General features: G+C 41.6%; 1 protein-coding gene across 1 annotated transcript in view; it reads left to right on the top strand.

The window, feature by feature from the left end:
• The window catches only part of DPYD (dihydropyrimidine dehydrogenase), a 1571083-nt gene that overhangs the window by 650599 nt on the left and 897730 nt on the right, over window positions 1-22754 (top strand). The window contains exon 9 of the mRNA XM_040406865.1: window positions 10903-11010. Coding sequence (XP_040262799.1) covers window positions 10903-11010 — 108 coding nt within the window. The remainder of the gene's footprint in view (window positions 1-10902; window positions 11011-22754) is intronic.

The raw sequence follows: 22754 nt of genomic DNA, 5'->3' as shown, positions 1-22754 counted from the left end.
GATGAACAGCAAGGCTTTAGGAGATACTTTTATAACCCTTTCCAGCTTTATGCAAGTCAACAATTCTTAATAGTAGGTCTTCTGAGAGCTCTTTCGCGCGAGGCATCATTCACATCAGGCAATGCTTCTTGTGAAAAGAAAACCCAGAATTGGTGTGTGTTTTTTATAGGGCAGCTGTAACCAACACCTCCAATCTCATCTCATTGATTAGACTCTAGTTGGCTGACACCTCACTTCAATTAGCTCTTGGAGATGTCATTAGTCTAGGGGTTCACATACTTTTTCCATCTGCACTGTGAATGTTTACATGGTGTGTTCAATAAAAACATGGTAATATAAAAAAAATTGTGTGTTATTAGTTTAAGCAGACTGTGATTGTCTATTGTTGTGACTTAGATAAAGATCAGATCACATTTTATGACCAATTTGTGCAGAAATCCATATTATTCCAAAGGGTTCACATACTTTTTCTTGCAACTGTATATGAGGGAAGATATGTGTCTCCTAGAATGGTGCAGGAAACCTATTAGAGGAGTCAATGTATGTTATGGTTTGCTGTGTTTTCACCCGAGACGTGTCACCAAGGTGCCCGGCCTTGGTGGAGTAAAAGGCAGTACCTAGTGTATCCACTAGGATAGTAGACGCTGTTGGTACTTAGTATAGCTGGCATCAGCTAATCTGGGCCTGGCTTTTATAGGGAATAAGCATAGAGCTAGTTGGATGTTTATTCCCCGCGATCCAATCCGTGTTTCACAGGTGGCCCATGTCCACAGTTCTCATTTAGGGTCGATTCACACGTCATTATTTTGTAATCTGTTCCACAAATTTGTGGAACGGAATGTGGACCCATTCATTTCAATGGCCCCGCAAAAATGTGGACATCACTCAGTGTGCTGTCCACATCCGTTGCTCCGTTCCGTTCTGTTAGGCGGATCCGCAAAAAAAAATAGAGCTTGTCCTACTATTGTCCGCAAAATGCAGTCTGTGGTCCCATTGTAGTCAATAGGTCCGCAAAAATGCGGATGACATGCGGAATGCATCAATATGTCATCCGCATGTCTTCTGCAATTGCGGATCCGTTTCCAGGAAATAGAAAGACATTTTTTTTAGTACCCTACCACCATATATTCCTCCTTCCATTTTTTTTTTGGCGGGAAAAACGGAACGGATGTGGATGTATAATTGGTAAAAACTGAAGGTTTTTGCAAAAACACAGATCCGCAAAAAATGGAACGAAAATCTGCAAAAAATACTGACGTGTGAAAAGACCCTTTAAATTCAGCAGCAATCCTCTGTGTAGGGTAAGTCTGGGGAGAGATATGCCCAGAGAACAGACCTGCATGATTAAAGGCAGACCTTTGTGAAGAGTGGCTTAGAAGTGAGATAGAGACCTATGTGTTAGTTAGAGCCCAGATGGCTCAAATGTATTTATGCTTTCTGAGAAGGCTGCAATATCTTTGACTTTAGGAGTAGTGTTGATTGCGAATTTGCAAACTGCAAATTTTTGTACTGTGAATTTTTATCGCTAATTTTTCAATTGCCAATTTACACAATCAAGAAAATAATGACTGAGATAACGAATTATCGAATTATCGAGTAAATGGCGAATATTCGCGAAATATCATAAATTCGAATATTGCCCCTGCCGCTCATCACTAGTCACTGGGTTAGGTTCCAGCACCAGCACGGTGCTGGAACCTAACCCAGTGACTAGTGATGAGCGGCAGGGGCAATATTCGAATAAAGTTGGCAGGTCTTCCTGTTTTGCGGAACGGAAATATGGACATACGGAAACGGAATACTCATGAAGTAACTTCTTTTTTTTTTTGCGGACCCATTGAAATGAATGGTTCCGCATATGGTCCACGAAAAAAACTGAACGGACATGGAAAAAAAATAAGTTTGTGTGCATGAGCCCTTATAGTGACCCCTGCAAATACTACAAGGAACACAATGGCTCCACAGTCCCTTAGCTGGGAAAAAACACTATGGTCTAATAATATACTACACCTATTCAAAAACAGCAAAATATATCATTCCATGGTTAAGAGTGCTGTGTCTGGAAGGAAAAAAAAGAACCTTTTAATAATCTTAGACAGCTCCTTTAAAGTTATACATTTTAAGAAATGTACATAATTATCTGCCAGACATACAGTGTAAATATAACTAAGCCTGATGGGAACGTTAAAATAAAAAAAAAATTGCATTGGTGAAACATCTCTAAAATCTCTAATAAATACAACACAGGCTTTAAAGAGGGGTTACACTGTCTGGTGTGTAAACCATATATAACCACACAGTGAAACCTATGGATCTGGACTAAAGTGGTGTGCTCGTAATGTACTAATGACACATAGTAGCGCACCCACAGTATTGTTAGCAGTCCGATCACACTACATGGCTACAAATGTCTACAACAATTATAAAAATGAGATCTTTAAAACAGGTCCGATGATATGATGTTCCTAAAATTGTATCTATACAAGGAGTGCAGAATTATTAGGCAAGTTGTATTTTTGAGGATTAATTTTATTATTGAACAACAACCATGTTCTCAATGAACCCAAAAAACTCATTAATATCAAAGCTGAAAATTTTTGGAAGTAGTTTTTAGTTTGTTTTTAGTTTTAGCTATTTTAGGGGGATATCTGTGTGTGCAGGTGACTATTACTGTGCATAATTATTAGGCAACTTAACAAAAACAAATATATACCCATTTCAATTATTTATTTTTACCAGTGAAACCAATATAACATCTCAACATTCACAAATATACATTTCTGACATTCAAAAACAAAACAAAAACAAATCAGTGACCAATATAGCCACCTTTCTTTGCAAGGACACTCAAAAGCCTGCCATCCATGGATTCTGTCAGTGTTTTGATCTGTTCACCATCAACATTGCGTGCAGCAGCAACCACACCCTCCCAGACACTGTTCAGAGAGGTGTACTGTTTTCCCTCCTTGTAAATCTCACATTTGATGATGGACCACAGGTTTCTCAATGGGGTTCAGATCAGGCGAACAAGGAGGCCATGTCATTAGATTTTCTTATTTTATACCCTTTCTTGCCAGCCACGCTGTGGAGTACTTGGACGCGTGTGATGGAGCATTGTCCTGCATGAAAATCATGTTTTTCTTGAAGGATGCAGACTTCTTCCTGTACCACTGCTTGAAGAAGGTGTCTTCCAGAAACTGGCAGTAGGACTGGGAGTTGAGCTTGACTCCATCCTCAACCCGAAAAGGCCCCACAAGCTCATCTTTGATGATACCAGCCCAAACCAGTACTCCACCTCCACCTTGCTGGCGTCTGAGTCGGACTGGAGCTCTCTGCCCTTTACCAATCCAGCCACGGGCCCATCCATCTGGCCCATCAAGACTCACTCTCATTTCATCAGTCCATAAAACCTTAGAAAAATCAGTCTTGAGATATTTCTTGGCCCAGTCTTGACGTTTCAGCTTGTGTGTCTTGTTCAGTGGTGGTCGTCTTTCAGCCTTTCTTACCTTGGCCATGTCTCTGAGTATTGCACACCTTGTGCTTTTGGGCACTCCAGTGATGTTGCAGCTCTGAAATATGGCCAAACTGGTGGCAAGTGGCATTTTGGCAGCTGCACGCTTGACTTTTCTCAGTTCATGGGCAGTTATTTTGCGCCTTGGTTTTTCCACACGCTTCTTGCGACCCTGTTGACTATTTTGAATGAAACGCTTGATTGTTCGATGATCACGCTTCAGAAGCTTTGCAATTTTAAGAGTGCTGCATCCCTCTGCAAGATATCTCACTATTTTTGACTTTTCTGAGCCTGTCAAGTCCTTCTTTTGACCCATTTTGCCAAAGGAAAGGAAGTTGCCTAATAATTATGCACACCTAATATAGGGTGTTGATGTCATTAGACCACACCCCTTCTCATTACAGAGATGCACATCACCTAATATGCTTAATTGGTAGTAGGCTTTCGAGCCTATACAGCTTGGAGTAAGACAACATGCATAAAGAGGATGATGTGGTCAAAATACTCATTTGCCTAATAATTCTGCACTCCCTGCACTGTGGGCCATGACTCGTATTGGCAACGATACAGCAACAATGTATCGGTCAATTGATCTGAAAACAGTGCCTTACCACTTGATATATATGTCACAAATGGTCACCTTAGGACACCATAGTTATGGTATTTGATAGATTTTCATTTTAGATATTTCTGTTGATGATCCCACTCCTTTATTCTTTATTCTTTTAGAGCGGGTACCTGCCTCTGTGCGCTATGAAACAGGAGATATAGCTCTTATTTGTAACTTTCCTGACATTACCCCGATACTTCTCTCCACATACATATTCCCTTACCATGGCCGCCGTAAACGTTCCCCCTTTGTACAGTAGCGCTCTGTGCGCGCGCCCTCCAGCTGGCACAGCTCTCCGTGTGCTCTTGCTGTCAGCGGAGTACAGAGCTCAGGCTCACCTCTGATTGGTGGATAGCACGGAAGCCATGCCTTGCGGGCGGGATGTCGGCCCTTTAAATTTTGGCGCTCATGCGGCCGCTTACGGCCACCCTAGCGCTGGTGCTCCGATCAGAGCGTCACTGCAACAAGTCAGGCAGTGACTCACAATTACTTATGGCTCTTGCAGTAGGCTCCTGAGGAAGTGCCAAGTGTATGTCGGCACAGAAACGCGTTGAGCCATTCCAATTGTATGTCTCCTAGGATTGTGCTGGATAAACCAGATGCCAGCCACGCTAGTTTAGGTTGGAGACAGCCTTGAATGTGTCCTAGATAGCACACATGCTTACCATATCTAGGATCTGACTCTGGTGGTGCACTATTAGCTTGGATGAGCTGGCCACCAGATAGTTCTGTTAGGAGGGGTAGTGTGATCGGACTGCTAACAATACTGTGGGGGCGCTACTATGTGTCATTAGTACATTACGAGCACACCACTTTAGTCCAGATCTATAGGTTTCACTGTGTGGTTATATATGGTTTACACACCAGACAGTGTAACCCCTCTTTAAAGCCTGTGTTGTATTTATTAGAGTGGGCTGTACACCCCAGGATTTTAGAGATGTTTCACCAATAAAATTATTTTGATATTTTAATGTTCCCATCAGGCTTAGTTATATTTACCACTGGAACAGGGACGTAAACCTTTATTTGTTAGCAGACATACAGTGTAACAGATAAATCACCCTGTTAGTCTGAATATGATATTTCTGGGAAAAAAAAGTATAATTTTCAACTAGTGCAGTTCCAATCCTCTTTATTTAATTCTTGGTTTTCTTTTTTTTGTGATCATTTACTGTTGTTTTTTAACTAGTCTATTACAGTAACTTTTGTCTAAGCTTCTAAGTATTTTCTATTGATAACGTGCATTTATAATTAGGGATGAGCGAATCGACTTCGGATGAAACATCTGAAGTTGATTTGCATAAAACTTTGTATCAATAGTCTTGCGAGACTTTGGGTAATAACTTCATAAATTGATTTCTACTGTAAAAAAAACATTTCCCGAACTCGGGTTAGGTTCCAAGGTACGACTTGGAACTGAACCCGAGTTTGGGAAATGTTTTTTTTTTTACATTAGAAATCAATTGATGAAGTTATTACCTGAAGTCTCGCAAGACTTCACGAAGTAATAACTTTGGCTCATCGGAGCCGATACATTCTAATACTGTACGGAACACTTGCTCTGTACAGTATTGAAACAAATTTTTATGCGAATCGACTTTGGAAGTTTCATCCAAAGTCGATTCGCTCATCCCTATTCGTAATGTTGGTGCTTATAGACAATGGGGGAGATTTATCAAACTGGTGAAATGTAGAACTTGCCCATAGCAACCAATTGGATTCCTCCTTTTATTTTCCAAAGGAGCTATGAAAAATGAAAGGAGGAATCTGATTGGTCGCTATGGGCAACTAAGCCAGTTCTACTTTACACCAGTTTGATAAATCTCCCCCATTATACTGCTACTTTGACTTATCTGTTAGTTGACCTGATTGTAAGAATGTTCATGCTTTTATATCTTACTTTTTAGGGTATTTTCACACTAGCGTTGTTCGGTTCCGGCAGGCAGTTCCGGCAACCGGAACTGCCTGCCGCATCCGGCAAACCATATGCAAACGGAAATATGTTTTTTTCCGGATCCGTTAGACGGTATCATCTGGAATAACGGACCAGGTATAAAAAAATGTTCAAAGATCAAAAGTAAAAATAGCTCCTCCCATGTCCCTGCGCATGCGCAGACCGGAAAACCGGATACGGCAATGCAGCAATTTCCAGAAAACTTGGTACCGGATTCGGCATTAATACAACTCTATGGAAATTTATGCCGGATCCGGAAAGTGCAGTAGTGTTCCGGGATTTTTCCCGGAAAAAATACAGCAGCAAGCTGCGGTATTTTGTCCGGTCAAATACCATGCAAGGGACGGAACGGAAGACATCCTGAGGCATACTGAACGGATTGCTTTGCATTCAGAATGCATTAGGACAAAAATGATGCGTTTTTTTCCGGTATTGAGACCCTTCACCGGATTTCAATACCGGAAAAGAATAACGCTAATGTGAAAGTGCCCTAAGACAAAATGGCTAAAAATTTTTAAAGCATAAGTAGTAATCCTTCTCATGTGTCGTTGTTACAGTTAAGCATGCTCATGCTTTCTTTTACCTAAGGAAAATGATTAGTTTGCTGCTGTAGATCTATATCTAAATACCCTTGCATTGTTAGCAACCTCTCCTGAGCACCCAGGACACATGCCCCACCAACCACACATATCTAATATACAGGTAAAACTTGAAAAATTTGAATATCGTGCAAAGCTCATTTATTTCAGTAATGCAATTTAAAAGGCAAAACTAACATATGAGATAGACTCATTACATGCAAAGCGAGATATTTCAAGTCTTTATTTGTTATAATTTGGACGATTATGGCTTACAGGTTATGAAACCCCAAAGTCTCAATTTTGAGGTACCCTTTGCTCAGGGGGTATGGATTAATTAGCTGACTAGAGTGTGACACTTTGAGCCTAGAATATTGAACCTTTTAACAAAATTCTAATTTTAAGCTGCATTAATGCAATTGCTTTTAATCTGCATTACAGAAATAAAGGGACTTTTGCACGATATTCTCATTTTTCGAGTTTCACGTGTATATACGTAAAAGAGGTTGTGAAACCTGTTTGTAATGGGAAGCTTGCTTACCTGCCTCTTGGTGCTGGCTCCCTGCTCCTCTATCTCCAAGCCTGCAATATTCCACTGGGCTCACTCTCTGTGAAAAATCTGGTTTGACAATCACTGGCCGCAAGGGGTGACCGACTCCCCTTACGTCACGACAAATGGTCACATGATGCAAGGGGATCCAGTCACCACTGTGGCCAGAAATTGGCTGCAGGCGGCATCAAACTGAACGTTTACAGCAAGGGAGCACCGCGGAGCATGGTAGGCAGAGCCAAGAAGCAGGTAAGTAAGGCTACTTTCACACTAGCGTTCGGAGCGGATCCGTCTGATGTTTCATCAGACGGATCCGCTCCGATAATGCAGACGTTCGCATCCGTTCAGAACGGATGCGTCTGCATTAAAACTTAGAAAATTTTCTAAGTGTGAAAGTAGCCTGAGCGGATCCGTTCAGACTTTACATTGAAAGTCAATGGGGAACGGATCCGCTTGAAGATTGAGCCATATTGTGTCATCTTCAAGCGGATCCGTCCCCATTGACTTAATTGTAAGTGTGGACGGATCCGCTCGCCTCCGCACGGCCAGGCGGACACCCGAACGCTGCAAGCAGCGTTCAGCTGTCCGCCTGGCCGTGCGGAGGCGAGCGGAGCGGAGGCTGAACGCCGCCAGACTGATGCAGTCTGAGCGGATCCGCATCCATTCAGACTGCATCAGGGCTGGACGGAAGCGTTCTGCTCCGCTCGTGAGCCCCTTCAAACGGAGCTCACGAGCGGACAGCAGAACGCTAGTGTGAAAGTAGCCTAACCTTTCCTTTGCAGGTTCAGTGGAGTGTGGGATTGTAAAAAATAAAGTAATATATTAATTGGATGTTTATGCATTTGAAATGAAGGATGAACTGTGTAATTCTAATATAATAATAAATCCTTTTGTTTTATGTTTCAATATCCCTGGAAACAAGTATATATTTAGAATTCTATTTTTTTCATGTAACCAGTTTTCTCACTTTATTTTTTATTTTTATCTTTTTATTCTTTCCCCCTTATGTGATGCTGATTTTCTCATTTATCTACCACTGACTCTGAGGTTTGGATCGATACTGTTCAGTTGCAAACCAGTGTTTATAAAAGGTTTACAAAGCCACATGTCCTATTTTAATGCCTACTTACTTGTTGAAAAAAAAAAATAACCTCTTTGGTTCAGGCAGTCAATGTGGATTTCATATTGATTCTCTGAGGTGCAAGGTGCATGTACAGAGCTAACGTGTGGTCCTAAAAATAGGACAGCTCATTAAAATTGATTATTGTATTGTAAGGTCCTTAACATTTACAATGTTTGCATGGTTTAAAATGTCATTCTTAAACCATCTTGCTTTCAGCATGGCAGTTAAAAAGATATTGTTTTGCAAATGTAGCACATCAAACAGTTGCAATTAGCAAGCAACATTTCTGCATGAACCAATTTTCTACTCTCCTTAGAAGATGATATTTCCAAGGTTAAATATAACTAGAAATAGAAGGTCTAAGACACAGGGTTTCAAATAATACCAAAGAGAGAAACTGGGTTTCATGCTCCTCTCCTCCTGCACTAGGAATAACATAATGCACAGGATTGGCTTTGTATGGAATGTTCCCTTAAATGGGGCATCCAGCTTATTAAATATATTTCCACAGACCCTATTAGGAAATTCTCAGTTAAAGGGGTATACTAGTTTCCAGGATAGACATTTGTTATCAGACCAGTTGGGGTCCTACCCCTAGGACCCACACCAATCATGGGAACGGGGGCTCTGAACCCTACAGTGCCACCTAAAATGGATAGCGGATAACTGTAAATTAATAGAATACCCCTTTAATAGAGGTAGTCTCCTGTTTAGGAATAGGATTTATATCCCTTGGCCAAAGTAAAGGGCAGTTAATCAAGAGTATCTTTGGTTAGGAGGGACCTGCCCTGTCCTGCATTACACAGATATCTTATTGATTTAAATGTGCAATGCTTAAAGGTAGAAATGAGCGAAGTTTTGAAAAAGTTAGCCAAGAAATTCTATTAGTTCCAAATTAATATGTCATGAATTGCTATATGTTAGATATACCCAGGCCACTCTGCTTTAGGGTATGGCCACATGGAGCAGCCCTACTGCAGACGGGTTGCGACTATGCATGTGGTGAAGAACCACAAGGCCAATTAGCCCGCAGCTCCCTTTAATGTAATAATGAAGACCGCACTGTGTAGTCCTTCTTCATTGTTAATGGCCACACAGTACCCTTAAACAGTGGTTGTTGTTGGTATGGGGTTTGGCTGGTTAGGTTAGGGCAGAATATGCATATTATTGCTGTTCTTGCCTGCAATCTCCTGCAGTTTCTTTGACAGTAAACACAGAATATTAATCAGCTCTGGCATACCCACTTCTCCACCCCTAGCGCTCTCCTGCCCTACAGGTGGGAGCCCTTCTTCTGGCATCTGCTTTTCCTCCTTCTCCTCATCATCTAATATCGATGAGAATATGTCATCAGGAACATCCAACTCCTCCTCTCTCTGCATCTTGCTGACTTTTCTAGGACATGGAGACTTTGAAGGATCGTCTGGAAGAATTTATGCAAGCAAAAGATTAGCATGGTCATCATTAAGACCTGGCCCCCTTAAGGGATGCAGCCTGGATGGTACTGGGTGGCACGCTGGCAGTGGAGTAATAAAGGCATCCATCTTATTGGTATTGAATTAAATATCTTAGTTTACATCTGATTTAGGAATAATTAAATGTAGGAATTAAAATATAAAACTGATGCAGCATAAGTCTCCCTGCACTCTCCTGGCCCTCTCCCTCCAATATTCTTCTATTACTTATTTTCAGCAATACTGTCCCTAACGTATGAGCGCTTGTCACGTCTCTCCCTATGCTCAGCTCATAGTACAGTGGCGGAGACCACGTGAGATGAGGGTTTTATAGGGCTATGACATCACAGGGGATGGCTATCTGTGTATTGGCTGGCTGCATGGTATTATGGGTGATCTTGTATTTCTGGGCTTCTTACTTTCACTTTCACTTGCAGCTGCCAATTTAGGAAAAATTGATTTGTTACCACCAAGTGAGAGGAAATTCGAATTTGTAGTAAATTAAAGTTTCCTAAATTCCAGACCGAATTCTGCTTTGAATGCTTCACTTTGCTCAACACTACTTAAAGAGGCTGCTAGTCTTTAGGGGTCATTTAGCATACCCCATCCCAGCTTTCAACATCTAGTTTGACACCACTGCAGCCAATGACTGACTACAATGGTCACCTGCCCCCTTGTATCATGTAATTTGGTCCTGTGACACAAGGGGGACAAGTTACTACTGTAGCCAGTTATTGGCTGTACTGTTACCAAACAGATGATCCCAGCAGGGGGTGTGAGTGCTGTAGTGGTGGTGTGTGAGTGAAGGAGTAGGGACCCAGAGGTCGAAAGTTTGCTTCCATCTGCCAGTCAGGCCATGAGGGGGGAGATGGTCTGCTGAAAGACCCCCCTGAATATGAACAACTTCTTTAATTTCTCCTGTTGTGGTGCTGCAGGGATATCGAACACTGACTTCTAAGTTTTCCCATAGATTACAGCTTATTGCTAGAGACCGCAGCAGAGGTATCAGTTATAAGCTTGTCAGAGGACACTTCTTATAAAAAGGAATAGTCAAAAGTGGACAAGCCCTTTAAATATAATCAGTTCTTGAATTTCAAGTATGTGATTTTTACGTTTTTCTTTAAGGATTACCTGAGCCAAAAATTGAAGATGTTTTCCATGGTCTTAAAACTGAGCAAGGTTTTTCTACATCAAAAGACTTCTTACCTCTCGTGGCCAAAGCAAGCAAACAAGGTAAGGACATTTATATATCTGAACATGTGGGTCAGTTTCTAATGAAGCAGTAAAAAAAATAGATTCAGGTCTGATTCTACCCAAATTAAAAGTGTTCCAAATGGACTGAAAATTGGCGTATGAGGTCTCCTAGGACTCAGATTTTTTTCTTTTTTGTGTTTAACTTTTTTATTTTATTTTTCAAATTTTTCTCTGCCACTCCCCTTTCCAGCTCTCTATTGTAATGACAGCAGTAGTGAATTAAGTCGGCGTGACACTGACATACACTGCGTGCAGAATTATTAGGCAAATGAGTATTTTGACCACATCATCCTCTTTATGCATGTTGTCTTACTCCAAGCTGTATAGGCTCGAAAGCCTACTACCAATTAAGCATATTAGGTGATGTGCATCTCGGTAATGAGAAGGGGTGTGGTCTAATGACATCAACACCCTATATCAGGTGTGCATAATTATTACGCAACTTCCTTTCCTTTGGCAAAATGGGTCAAAAGAAGGACTTGACAGGCTCAGAAAAGTCAAAAATTGTGAGATATCTTGCAGAGGGATGCAGCACTCTTAAAATTGCAAAGCTTCTGAAGCGTGATCATTGAACAATCAAGCGTTTCATTCAAAATAGTCAACAGGGTCGCAAGAAGCGTGTGGAAAAACCAAGGCGCAAAATAACTGCCCATGAACTGAGAAAAGTCAAGCGTGCAGCTGCCAAGATGCCACTTGCCACCAGTTTGGCCATATTTCAGAGCTGCAACATCACTGGAGTGCCCAAAAGCACAAGGTGTGCAATACTCAGAGACATGGCCAAGGTAAGAAAGGCTGAAAGACGACCACCACTGAACAAGACACACAAGCTGAAACGTCAAGACTGGGCCAAGAAATATCTCAAGACTGATTTTTCTAAGGTTTTATGGACTGATGAAATGAGAGTGAGTCTTGATGGGCCAGATGGATGGGCCCGTGGCTGGATTGGTAAAGGGCAGAGAGCTCCAGTCCGACTCAGACGCCAGCAAGGTGGAGGTGGAGTACTGGTTTGGGCTGGTATCATCAAAGATGAGCTTGTGGGGCCTTTTCGGGTTGAGGATGGAGTCAAGCTCAACTCCCAGTCCTACTGCCAGTTTCTGGAAGACACCTTCTTCAAGCAGTGGTACAGGAAGAAGTCTGCATCCTTCAAGAAAAACATGATTTTCATGCAGGACAATGCTCCATCACACGCGTCCAAGTACTCCACAGCGTGACTGGCAAGAAAGGGTATAAAAGAAGAAAATCTAATGACATGGCCTCCTTGTTCACCTGATCTGAACCCCATTGAGAACCTGTGGTCCATCATCAAATGTGATATTTACAAGGAGGGAAAACAGTACACCTCTCTGAACAGTGTCTGGGAGGCTGTGGTTGCTGCTGCACGCAATGTTGATGGTGAACAGATCAAAACACTGACAGAATCCATGGATGGCAGGCTTTTGAGTGTCCTTGCAAAGAAAGGTGGCTATATTGGTCACTGATTTGTTTTTGTTTTGTTTTTGAATGTCAGAAATGTATATTTGTGAATGTTGAGATGTTATATTGGTTTCACTGGTAAAAATAAATAATTGAAATGGGTATATATATTTGTTTTTGTTAAGTTGCCTAATAATTATGCACAGTAATAGTCACCTGCACACACAGATATCCCCCTAAAATAGCTAAAACTAAAAACAAACTAAAAACTACTTCCAAAAATATTCAGCTTTGATATTAATGAGTTTTTTGGGTTTATTGAGAACATGGTTGTTGTTCAATAATAAAATTAATCCTCAAAAATACAACTTGCCTAATAATTCTGCACTCCCTGTATATAGCTATGGGTAAATGCAAGGTTCATGGTGTTAACAAACAGCCTGTTTAAAAACACACTGTGCCATCAGATTTATTATTTTTAAACTTAAAAGATGCCATCCAATGGTTAAAGACACATGGTGGTATTGAAAAAAAAACTCGTGTATAGAATACAGCGGCTCACCCCTATCTCGTATGGATAGGTGCTCACCCTCTGGTCCTACCCTCAGGACCTAGAGGAAAAAAGAGAATATGTAGAAAGTGAGGGGGCACACACACACAGGAAACACCAGATGATTAAGTATATATCATTTAATATTCTAAAAACAGACCCCTAAAATAACATAAAATATATACCATATAAAGTCACAGCCCCAAAGATGCAGATATATCTCAATACTGACAGATAAAAATGCGCTGGCGTGCTGAATTCACATATAGTCCATACAGTGTCCCAATTGAAGTGCTACAGTGTAGAAACCATATATACACTGACGTAGAGGCTACTATGAGTATGGTAAGGTCACACAGAGTCCATCTACACACTGTCCCAATTGGTATAGACGAGTGATAGCACAATGTGTTCCAATGGCTGTAATGTTGAGTCACCGGAGATTTTATGGACTTGGTCCAATTTTAGTGAAACACTAATGTCCAATGTTCAGAGATCGGTAAAACGTAATTGGATAAACTTCCCAGTTACTTACTGTATCCAGCCGCTTGCGCTCCCCCGGTCTCTCCCCTCCTTACTGTCTTTTTGCATAAATAAAAACCATATTTACCAAAAATTTAGAAAAATTAGCAAATTTCAAACTTTCAGTTTCTCTACTTCAGTAATACATAGTAATACCTCCAAAAATTGTGATTACTTTACATTCCCCATATGTCTACTTCATGTTTGTAGCATTTTGGGAATGATATTTTATTTTTTGGGGATGTTACAAGGCTTAGAAGTTTAGAAGCAAATCTTGAAATTTTTCAGAAATTTACAAAAACCCAATTTTTAGGGACCACTACAGGTCTGAAGTCACTTTGCGAGGCTTACATAATAGAAACTGCCCAAAAATGACCCCATTCTATAAACTACACCCCTCAAGGTATTCAAAACTGATTTTACAAACTTCGTTAACACTTTAGGTGTTGCACAAGAGTTATTGGCAAATGGGGATGAAATTTGCGAATTTCTTTTTTTTGCCTAATTTTCCATTTTAACCCATTTTTTCCACTAACAAAGCAAGGGTTAACAGCCAAACAAGACTGTATCTTTATTGCCCTGACTCTGCCGTTTACAGAAACACCCCATATGTGACTGTAAACTACTGTACGGCCACACAGCGGGGCGTAGAGTGAAAGGTGCGCCGTATGGTTTTTGGAAGCCAGATTTTGCTGGACTGTTTTTTTGACACCATGTCCCATTTGAAGCCCCCCTGATGCACCCCTAGAGTAGAAACTCCATAAAAGTGACCCCATCTAAGAAACTACACCCTCAAGGTATTCAAAACAGATTTTACAAACTTTGTTAACCCTTTAGGTGTTGCACAAGATTTAATGGAAAATAGAGATACAATTTCAAAATTTCACTTTTTTGGCAGATTTTCCATTTTAATATTTTTTTTCCAGTTACAAAGCAAGGGTTAACAGCCAAACAAAACTCATTATTTATGGCCCTGATTCTGTAGTTTACAGAAACACCCCATATGTGGCCGTAAACTACTGTACGGGCACACAGTAGGGCGTAGAGGGAAAGGTGCGCCGTATGGTTTTTGGAAGCCAGATTTTGCTGGACTGCTTTTTTGACACCATGTCCCATTTGAAGCCCCCCTGATGCACCCCTAGAGTAGAAACTCCATAAAAGTGACCCCATCTAAGAAACTACACCCTCAAGGTATTCAAAACAGATTTTACAAACTTTGTTAACCCTTTAGGTGTTGCACAAGATTTAATGGAAAATAGAGATACAATTTCAAAATTTCACTTTTTTGGCAGATTTTCCATTTTAATATTTTTTTTCCAGTTACAAAGCAAGAGTTAACAGCCAAACAAAACTCATTATTTATGGCCCTGATTCTGTAGTTTACAGAAACACCCCATATGTGGTCGTAAACCGCTGTACGGGCACACGGCAGGGCGCAGAAGGAAAGGAATGCCATACGGTTTTTGGAAGGCAGATTTTGCTGGACTGGTTTTTTTGACACCATGTCCCATTTGAAGCCCCCCTGATGCACCCCTAGAGTAGAAACTCCAAAAAAGTGACCCCATTTTAGAAACTACGGGATAGGGTGGCAGTTTTGTTGGTACTAGTTTAGGGTACATATGATTTTTGGTTGCTCTATATTACACTTTTTTGTGCGGCAAGGTAACAAGAAATAGATTTTTTGGCACGTTTTTTTTTTTTTGTTATTTACAAAATTCATCTGACAGGTTAGATCATGTGGTAATTTTATAGAGCAGGTTGTCACGGACGCGGCGATACCTAATATGTATACAATTTTTTTTATTTATGTAAGTTTTACACAATGATTTCATTTTTAAGACAAAATAAATGTTTTAGTGTCTCCATAGTCTAAGAGCCATAGTTTTTTCAGTTTTTGGGCGATTATCTTAAGTAGGGTCTAATTTATTGCGGGATGAGATGACGGTTTGAGTGGCACTATTTTGGGGTGCATATGACTTTTTGATCACTTGCTATTACACTTTTTGTGACGTAAGATGACAAAAAATTGCTTTTTTTACACCGTTTTTATTTTAATTTTTTTACGGTGGTCACCTGAGGGGTTAATTCATGTGATATTTTTATAGAGCCGGTCGATACGGACGCGGCAATACCTAATATGTATACTTTTTATTTATTTATTTAAGTTTTACACAATGATTTCATTTTTGAAACCAAAAGAATCATGTTTTAGTGTTTCCATAGTCTAAGAGCCATAGTTTTTTCAGTTTTTGAGCGATTATCTTGGGTAGGGTATGATTTTTGCGGGATGAGATGATGGTTTGATTGGTACTATTTTGGCGTACATGCGACTTTTTTGATCACTTTTATTACCTTTTTTGGGAAGTAAGGTGGGCAAAATTTCAATTTCCTAATAGTTTTTATTTTTTTATTTTTATGGCGTTCACCGTGCGGGGAAAGTAACATGACCGTTTTATAGATCAGGTCGTTACGGACGCGGCGATACCAAACATGTGTAGGGAATTTTATTTTTTTCATTTTTAATCAGTGATAAATGTGTTTTGGGATTTTTACTTTTTTTTCACTTTTTTTCACATTTTTTTTGACCCAGACCCACTTGGTTCTTGAAGATCCAGTGGGTCTGATGTCTGTATAATACAGTACAGAACAATATATATTGTACAGTACTGTATTTTACTTACACTTTGTCTGAACAGATCTCTGCCTTTAGCACAGATCTGTTCAGCACCATGGACAGCAGGATGCCTGAGAGGCGTCCTGTTGCCATGGGAACCTTCCCCGTCTGCTCAGTAGTTGTCAGAACTTCGCAGACGGGGAAGGGTAAGCACAGGGCTGAGGGGGGCTGTCTGGGGGCTCTCTCCCTCTCCATCGGGGGGCTGCAAAGGCACAGCAGCCCCCCGATGGGAGAGGGAGGGAGCTCCCTCTTACTGTTAACTTTTTCCATACAGCGGTCCGTACGGACCGCTGTATGGAAAGGGTTAAACGGCTGACATCGCATCATCGATGTCAGCCGTTTATACCAGGGTGCCAGCAATGTGCTGGCACCCTGGTATACCCACTAGAGACCAACGATTATACAAGGGGAGGCGGGCGGGGGATCGCGATCCCGCCTGCCGCACCGCCCGCCTCCCGCACCGCCCCCACCGCCCACAACTCCCCCCCTGCACCACCCGCCGGCAAAAAATCATGCAGGGGTGCAGGGGGGGGTGTAAAATATATATTTTAGGGACACTAAAGCTTCTGATCCCCGCGGGCCCTGACCAGAAACTGCACAAAGCGCAGCAAACCGCAGGTCTGAATTGACCTGCGGTTTTCTGCGATCGCCGATGCGGGGGGGTCAAATGACCCCCCCCTGCATTGTTACGGGATGCCGGCTGAATGATTTCAGCCGAAATCCCGTTCCAATTAACCCCTGGGGCGCCGGAATACAGATTTCAAGTTATGACGTACCGGTACGTCATGGGTCCTTAAGGACTCGGGACCCATGCCGTACCGATACGTCCTAAGTCCTTAAGGGGTTAAACCATAGGGGAAATTATTTAAGATGGGACCCTACATTGGGGGCAATATTAAAGCTGGGGGCACCATAAAAAAATGATTTACACTGTGGGAGCCATTATTTTTAGAGATGAGCGAATCGAAGTTGACAAGGTGGAATTTGGGAACGAGGAATCACCCACAATGCCATGCATGCAGCCAATCAGCAGCCAGCCAGCCCTGTGAAGTCACAGCCCTATAAATAGCCTCAGCCATCTTGGATTCAGCCAATTTCCAATGTACTTAGTGCAGGGAGAGACATCAGCAGGCGCTAGGGACAGTAGTAGAAAAGACTTTAAAATTTTTATTTTGCTTTATGGTTCAGGGAAAGGATAGGGAGGAATCATTCCACAGTATTGAAGCAGAACAGGGTTCAGTACATCTTGCTGCACTGACTGGGTATCCAAATTGCCATTATACAGCTCTGTAATTCCAGCAAACTGTTCTTGTTATAGGGTGCAAGTGCTGTTTGATACAGCCATTAGCAGGCTTTATTACAGGGAATTATGTCTATGTCTTATTTGCCCTTGTGCAGTTCTACAGCATTTTTTGGCTTGTATTAAAGGGAAAAAAAGGGCTTATTAGTCGTTGTGTGGTGAAGTGAGAAAATAACAGCCCTTTTTGGCATGTATTAGTGGCAAAAAAGATATATTATTTGCCGTTCAGCGGTGCAGTTATATGTTCTAAAGCCCTTTTTGGTGTGTATTAGTGGAAAAAAAAAATATATATTATTTGCCGTTCAGTGTTGCAGTTATATGTTCTAAAGCCCTTTTTGGCGTGTATTAGTGGCACTTAAAAAAGTATTTGCCATTGTGTGATTAAATGAGAAAATGACAGTCCTTTTTGGGCGTCTATTGGTGGCAAAAAAATATATATTTGCTATTCAGCGGTGCAGTTATATGTTCTAAAGCCCTTTTTGGCATGTATTAGTGGCAAAAAAATATAGAATTTTTGCCGTTCAGCGGTGCAGTTACAGGTGAAGCTCGAAAAAATTAGAATATCCTGCAAAAGTTCATTTATTTCAGTAATGCAACTTAAAATTTGAATATTGTGAAAATGTTCAATATTCTAGGCTCAAAGCGTCACACTCTAGTAAGCTAATTAATCCATAACCCCCTGAGCAAAGGGTACCTGAGATCGTGACTTTGAAGTTTTCATAAACTATAAGCCATAATCATCCAAATGATAACAAATAAAGGCTTGGAATACTCCACTAGCATTAAGTAAAATATTTATCCAGTGACCGCCTAATGTACCTCCAGACACATAATCACTAGTTCTTTTCTGTAAGATGAATGACTCATTTTTGGGGCCTATACATGCCTACAGTAAAATTGTTATCCATTGACCCTATAATATACCTCCAGCCACATAATCACTTGTTCTTTTCTGTTATGTGAATGCATAATTTTTGGGGCCTGTTTTACACTGTCCTACAGTAAAATTGTTATTCAGTGAACGCCTAATGTATCTCCAGCCACATAAAAACTTGTTCTTTTTTGTCCGGTGAATGCCTAATGTTTGGGGCCTGTACTCCACTGGCCTGCATTAAAATTGTTATCCAGTGTCCACTGATCGCCTAATATACCTCCAGCCACATAATCAATTGTTCTTGTCTGTCCGTTAAATGCCTAATGTTTGGGGCTTATACTCCACTGGCCTGCAGTAAAATAGTTATTCACTGACCATCTAATATACCTCCAGCCACATAATCACTTGTTCTTTTCTGTCAGATGAATGCATCAATTTTGGGGCCTATACTTCACTGGCCTAAAGTTTAAAATTGTTATCCACTGACCGTCTAATATACCTCCAGCCACATAATCACTTGTTCTTTTCTGTCCGGTAAATGCCTAATGTTTGGGGCCTGTACTCCACTGGCCTTCAGTAAAAATGTTATCCACTGACTGTCTAATATACCTCCAGCCACATAATCACTTGTTCTTTTCTGTCAGATGAATGCATAATTTTTGGGGCCTGTACTCCACTGGCCTACAGTAAAATTGTTATCCACTGACCGTCTAATATACCTCCAGCCACATAATCACTTGTTCTTTTCTGCCTGATGAATGCCTAATGTTTGGGGCCAATACTCCACTGGCTTGCAGTAAAACTGTTATCTACTGACTGTCTAATATACCTCCAGCCACATAATCACTTGTTCTTTTCTGTCAGGCGAATGCATAATTTTTTGGGGCCTGTACTCCACTGGCCTACAGTAAAATTGTTATCCACTGACCGTCTAATATAGCTCCAGCCACATAATAAGTTGTTCTTTTCTGTCTGGTGAATGCCTACTGTTTGGGACCTGTACTCCACTGGCCTGCAGTAAAATTGTTATCCACTGACCGCCTAATATACAGTGCTACCTATAATTATTCATTCCCCTGGCAAATTTTGACTTAAAGTTAGTTTTATTCAACCCGAAAGTAATTTTTTGACGGGAAATGACATAGGTGACTCCCAAAAGATAATAAGACGATGTACAAGAGGCATTATTGTGGGGGGAAAAAAAAACATTTTGTCAGCTTTTATTTACATTTGAGCAAAAAATACAAGATGTTCCGCACTGTGGAAAATCTCAGAGAACGTGGTTGGAAGCCAAAAGTGACGCCTGTGCTGGCCAGGAGGATAGTTAGAGAGGTGAAAAAGAATCCAAGGATCACCACCAACATTTGATCGCGAACGCGCGTTCGCTTAACGTCCCGGCCGATGTTTGTCCATTACTAGCCTCAGCTACTATTATGATGCTCCCTTCTGCCTGATGCCACACATCTGATGAAAAGTGCTCCTTCTTTCACCCAACATTCTCAGCTGGCACTGGTATTGCCACCCACCTCCCCACTCTGTCACCGGGTCTCTCTGTAGTTTTCTGATGCTGCTGCCACCTCCACACTATGTCACCTTGCCACTCTGTGGTCTCCTGATGCTGCTGCCACCTCCACACTATGTCACCTTGCCACTCTGTGGTCTCCTGATGCTGCTGCCGCCTCCACATTATGTCACCTTGCCACTCTGTGGTCTCCTGATGCTGCTGCCACCTCCAAACTATGTCACCTTGCCACTCTCTGGTCTCCTGATGCTGCTGCCACCTTCACATTATGTCACCTTGCCACACCGTGGTCTCCTGATGCTTCTGCCACCTCCACACTGTCATTGTGTCACCCTGTGGCCTTCTCCTGATTCTGCTGCTGCCGCCACCTCCACACTCTGTCATTGTACCACTCTGTGACCTCCTCCTGATGTTGCTTCCACCTCACTACTATGTCATAGGGCCACTATGTGGACTTCTCATGCTTTTACCACCCTCCCCACTTCATGACTGGGCCACTATTTTGCCTTTCGCCTGGCTGACATCATCATTTATTAGACCCTTCTTCTGATCTGTCAGAAGTAAGGAAAAATGAGATGCACAATGGATCCTGTCTATGTGACAGCTGTAAGGCCTGCATGACATGGTCCCTATTTTGCATCAGAATTGGCTCATGATAGCCAAAAGCAGGATTGGGTACAAAACACAGAAGACATGCAAATATCCCATTCATGTGTCATCTCTGTTTTGGATCCACTCCTGTTTTTTTGGCATTAGCAATACTGAAGGATTACTGACCAAATGCTGACTGAGTGAAGGCAGATGCTAAACAGACAGGATCCGTTTTTTTGTGGGTTATTGTTCTGATGGATCAGAGCAAGGGACAAAATAATCAGTGACATCGACACAAACTTACTGCTGACACCCTCTACACTCTGTCGGGGGCTCTACTTGTATAAGCGTTTAATAGAAAAAAAAAATCCCTACCCTATGGGGGACATTATTTTACCGGGGCGCCTACATGGGGGCATTATTAAATCTGGGGGCAGCAAAAAATAAAATAAATTTCCTACACTATGGGGGACATTATTTTAGCTGGGGGCCTACCATCCTGTGGGTGTTCTCATAAGGGTGGGTCTAGAAATAACTGCCAATCAAATTCATCCATTTCTTATGTTGGTTTTTTTTAACGGACATGAAAAACTGATGCAAAACGGACATTAAAAACGGACACACGGCCAGAAAATGGATGCACACACTGATGCAAAATGGTTATGAAAAGTTTTTAACAGACTTTTTTTTTTAAATGTGCATGTAGCATTACAGTAGCACTGAATAATTTTATTTACAAGCACAGCAACTGAGCTTTTGTCTAAGGCAGAGAGGATATTCTTGTAACATCATACAGAAGTCCTGTAAAAGGGCTCGGGTCAGGATCAATATATGTTACTACAAACTAAAAAAAGAAAGAAAAAGGAAAAATATTTTCATTTTTCTTTCCAGTTTAGTCCTATGGCGGATGCAATCAAGGCCTCTGTAAAGAAGATTTGGTACAGAATAGCAAGTAATCCCCAGCTAAAAAAGGTAGCTAATCAGTCTCCACAGGTTAGTTTTAGATGCAGTGAAAACCTGCAAGATTTGCTAGTGAAGGTTAGGTTTGAGAGACAGTCTGAACAGGGACGTAACTGGCTAAGGCCTCCGGCACATGACCATAGGTGTCCCGTTGCCGCATTGCGCACCGCATTTGCAGATCCACAATACACAGGTGCGGAATGGTGTGGAACGGAAGCACAGAACGGAACCCTACAGAAGCACTACGAACTGCTTCCGTGGGGTTTAGTCCCGTACTTCTGTTCAGCAAAAAGATAGAACATGTCCTTACTTTTTGCGGAACAGCCGGATCGCAGACCCATTAAAGTGAATGGGTCCGCGATCTGCTGTGGCTGCCCTGCGGTCGGTGTTCGTGCATTGCGGCCCACATTTTGCAGGCCGCAACATGGCCACGGGGCACACACTCGTGTGCAGGAGGCCTAAGACGTATGATGCCGGAGGGTAATCATCGTTGAGGCCAGTGTCATTTTTGCTGCAATTTATTAAAGGGATAATATGTAAGATTGGGCAATAGTGAATTCTTTTTAAAGGAGTTTTTTTTACCTGTAAGACCAACTATGTAGTGTATGCTATTATATGTACATGTGGTTTATACTATATAGGGAAAATAATCAGGGCGATGCAGGTTTGCTTTGGCAGGCATGCACACTCACTTAGAACTAAGGTGGGAGTGCCGAGATTGATCGACCACATGGGCGAGCAACATGGAGGCGATATTGGCCAAATGCGGCTCTGTGGTTTGTTCCGTTTACAACAGGAAACTAAAGGAGGATATAGAGAAAAAATGTTATTGCAAAAGGAGGCAAAAATTATAATAAAAACCGAGGAGTTGGGCCCTCTAGTGTTAAACAACAGGAATGACCTTAGTGTGTTTTTATGAAATATCTCCTAAGGGAGCCCAATACTGTACCAGTCGATTACCGCAGCTATCTCTTATTTAACTAATGAATGTAACTAACTCTATTAAGGGTAGCGTGTAGTTCGTTTGCTTTTCGCCGAACGGACCTTGGTTGCAGTAATTCCCTAGTCCGTTCGGATGAAATTCGGTAAAATCCCTCAGAGTAACATGCAGCATCCACAGGAACAGTATAAATCCCACAACGATCACAGATACCCAAACACCAGCCGAAACATGATGAAGGGTAGAAGAAGACTGCCTGAGCTGCCAGATGAAGCTCTTTTTATTACGTGCTCCCATGCAGGGGAGGGACACACACATTATCTTACAGTAGCCAATAAAACAAGGGTTACAGCCCACACAAAATCCTCCCCTCTGCC

The sequence above is a fragment of the Bufo bufo genome, chromosome 9, assembly GCF_905171765.1.
Source record: "Bufo bufo chromosome 9, aBufBuf1.1, whole genome shotgun sequence".
In the NCBI taxonomy this organism is placed as follows: domain Eukaryota; kingdom Metazoa; phylum Chordata; class Amphibia; order Anura; family Bufonidae; genus Bufo; species Bufo bufo.
The sequence above is the reverse complement of the archived record's forward strand: the minus strand, read 5'-3'. Positions and strand labels throughout refer to the sequence as shown.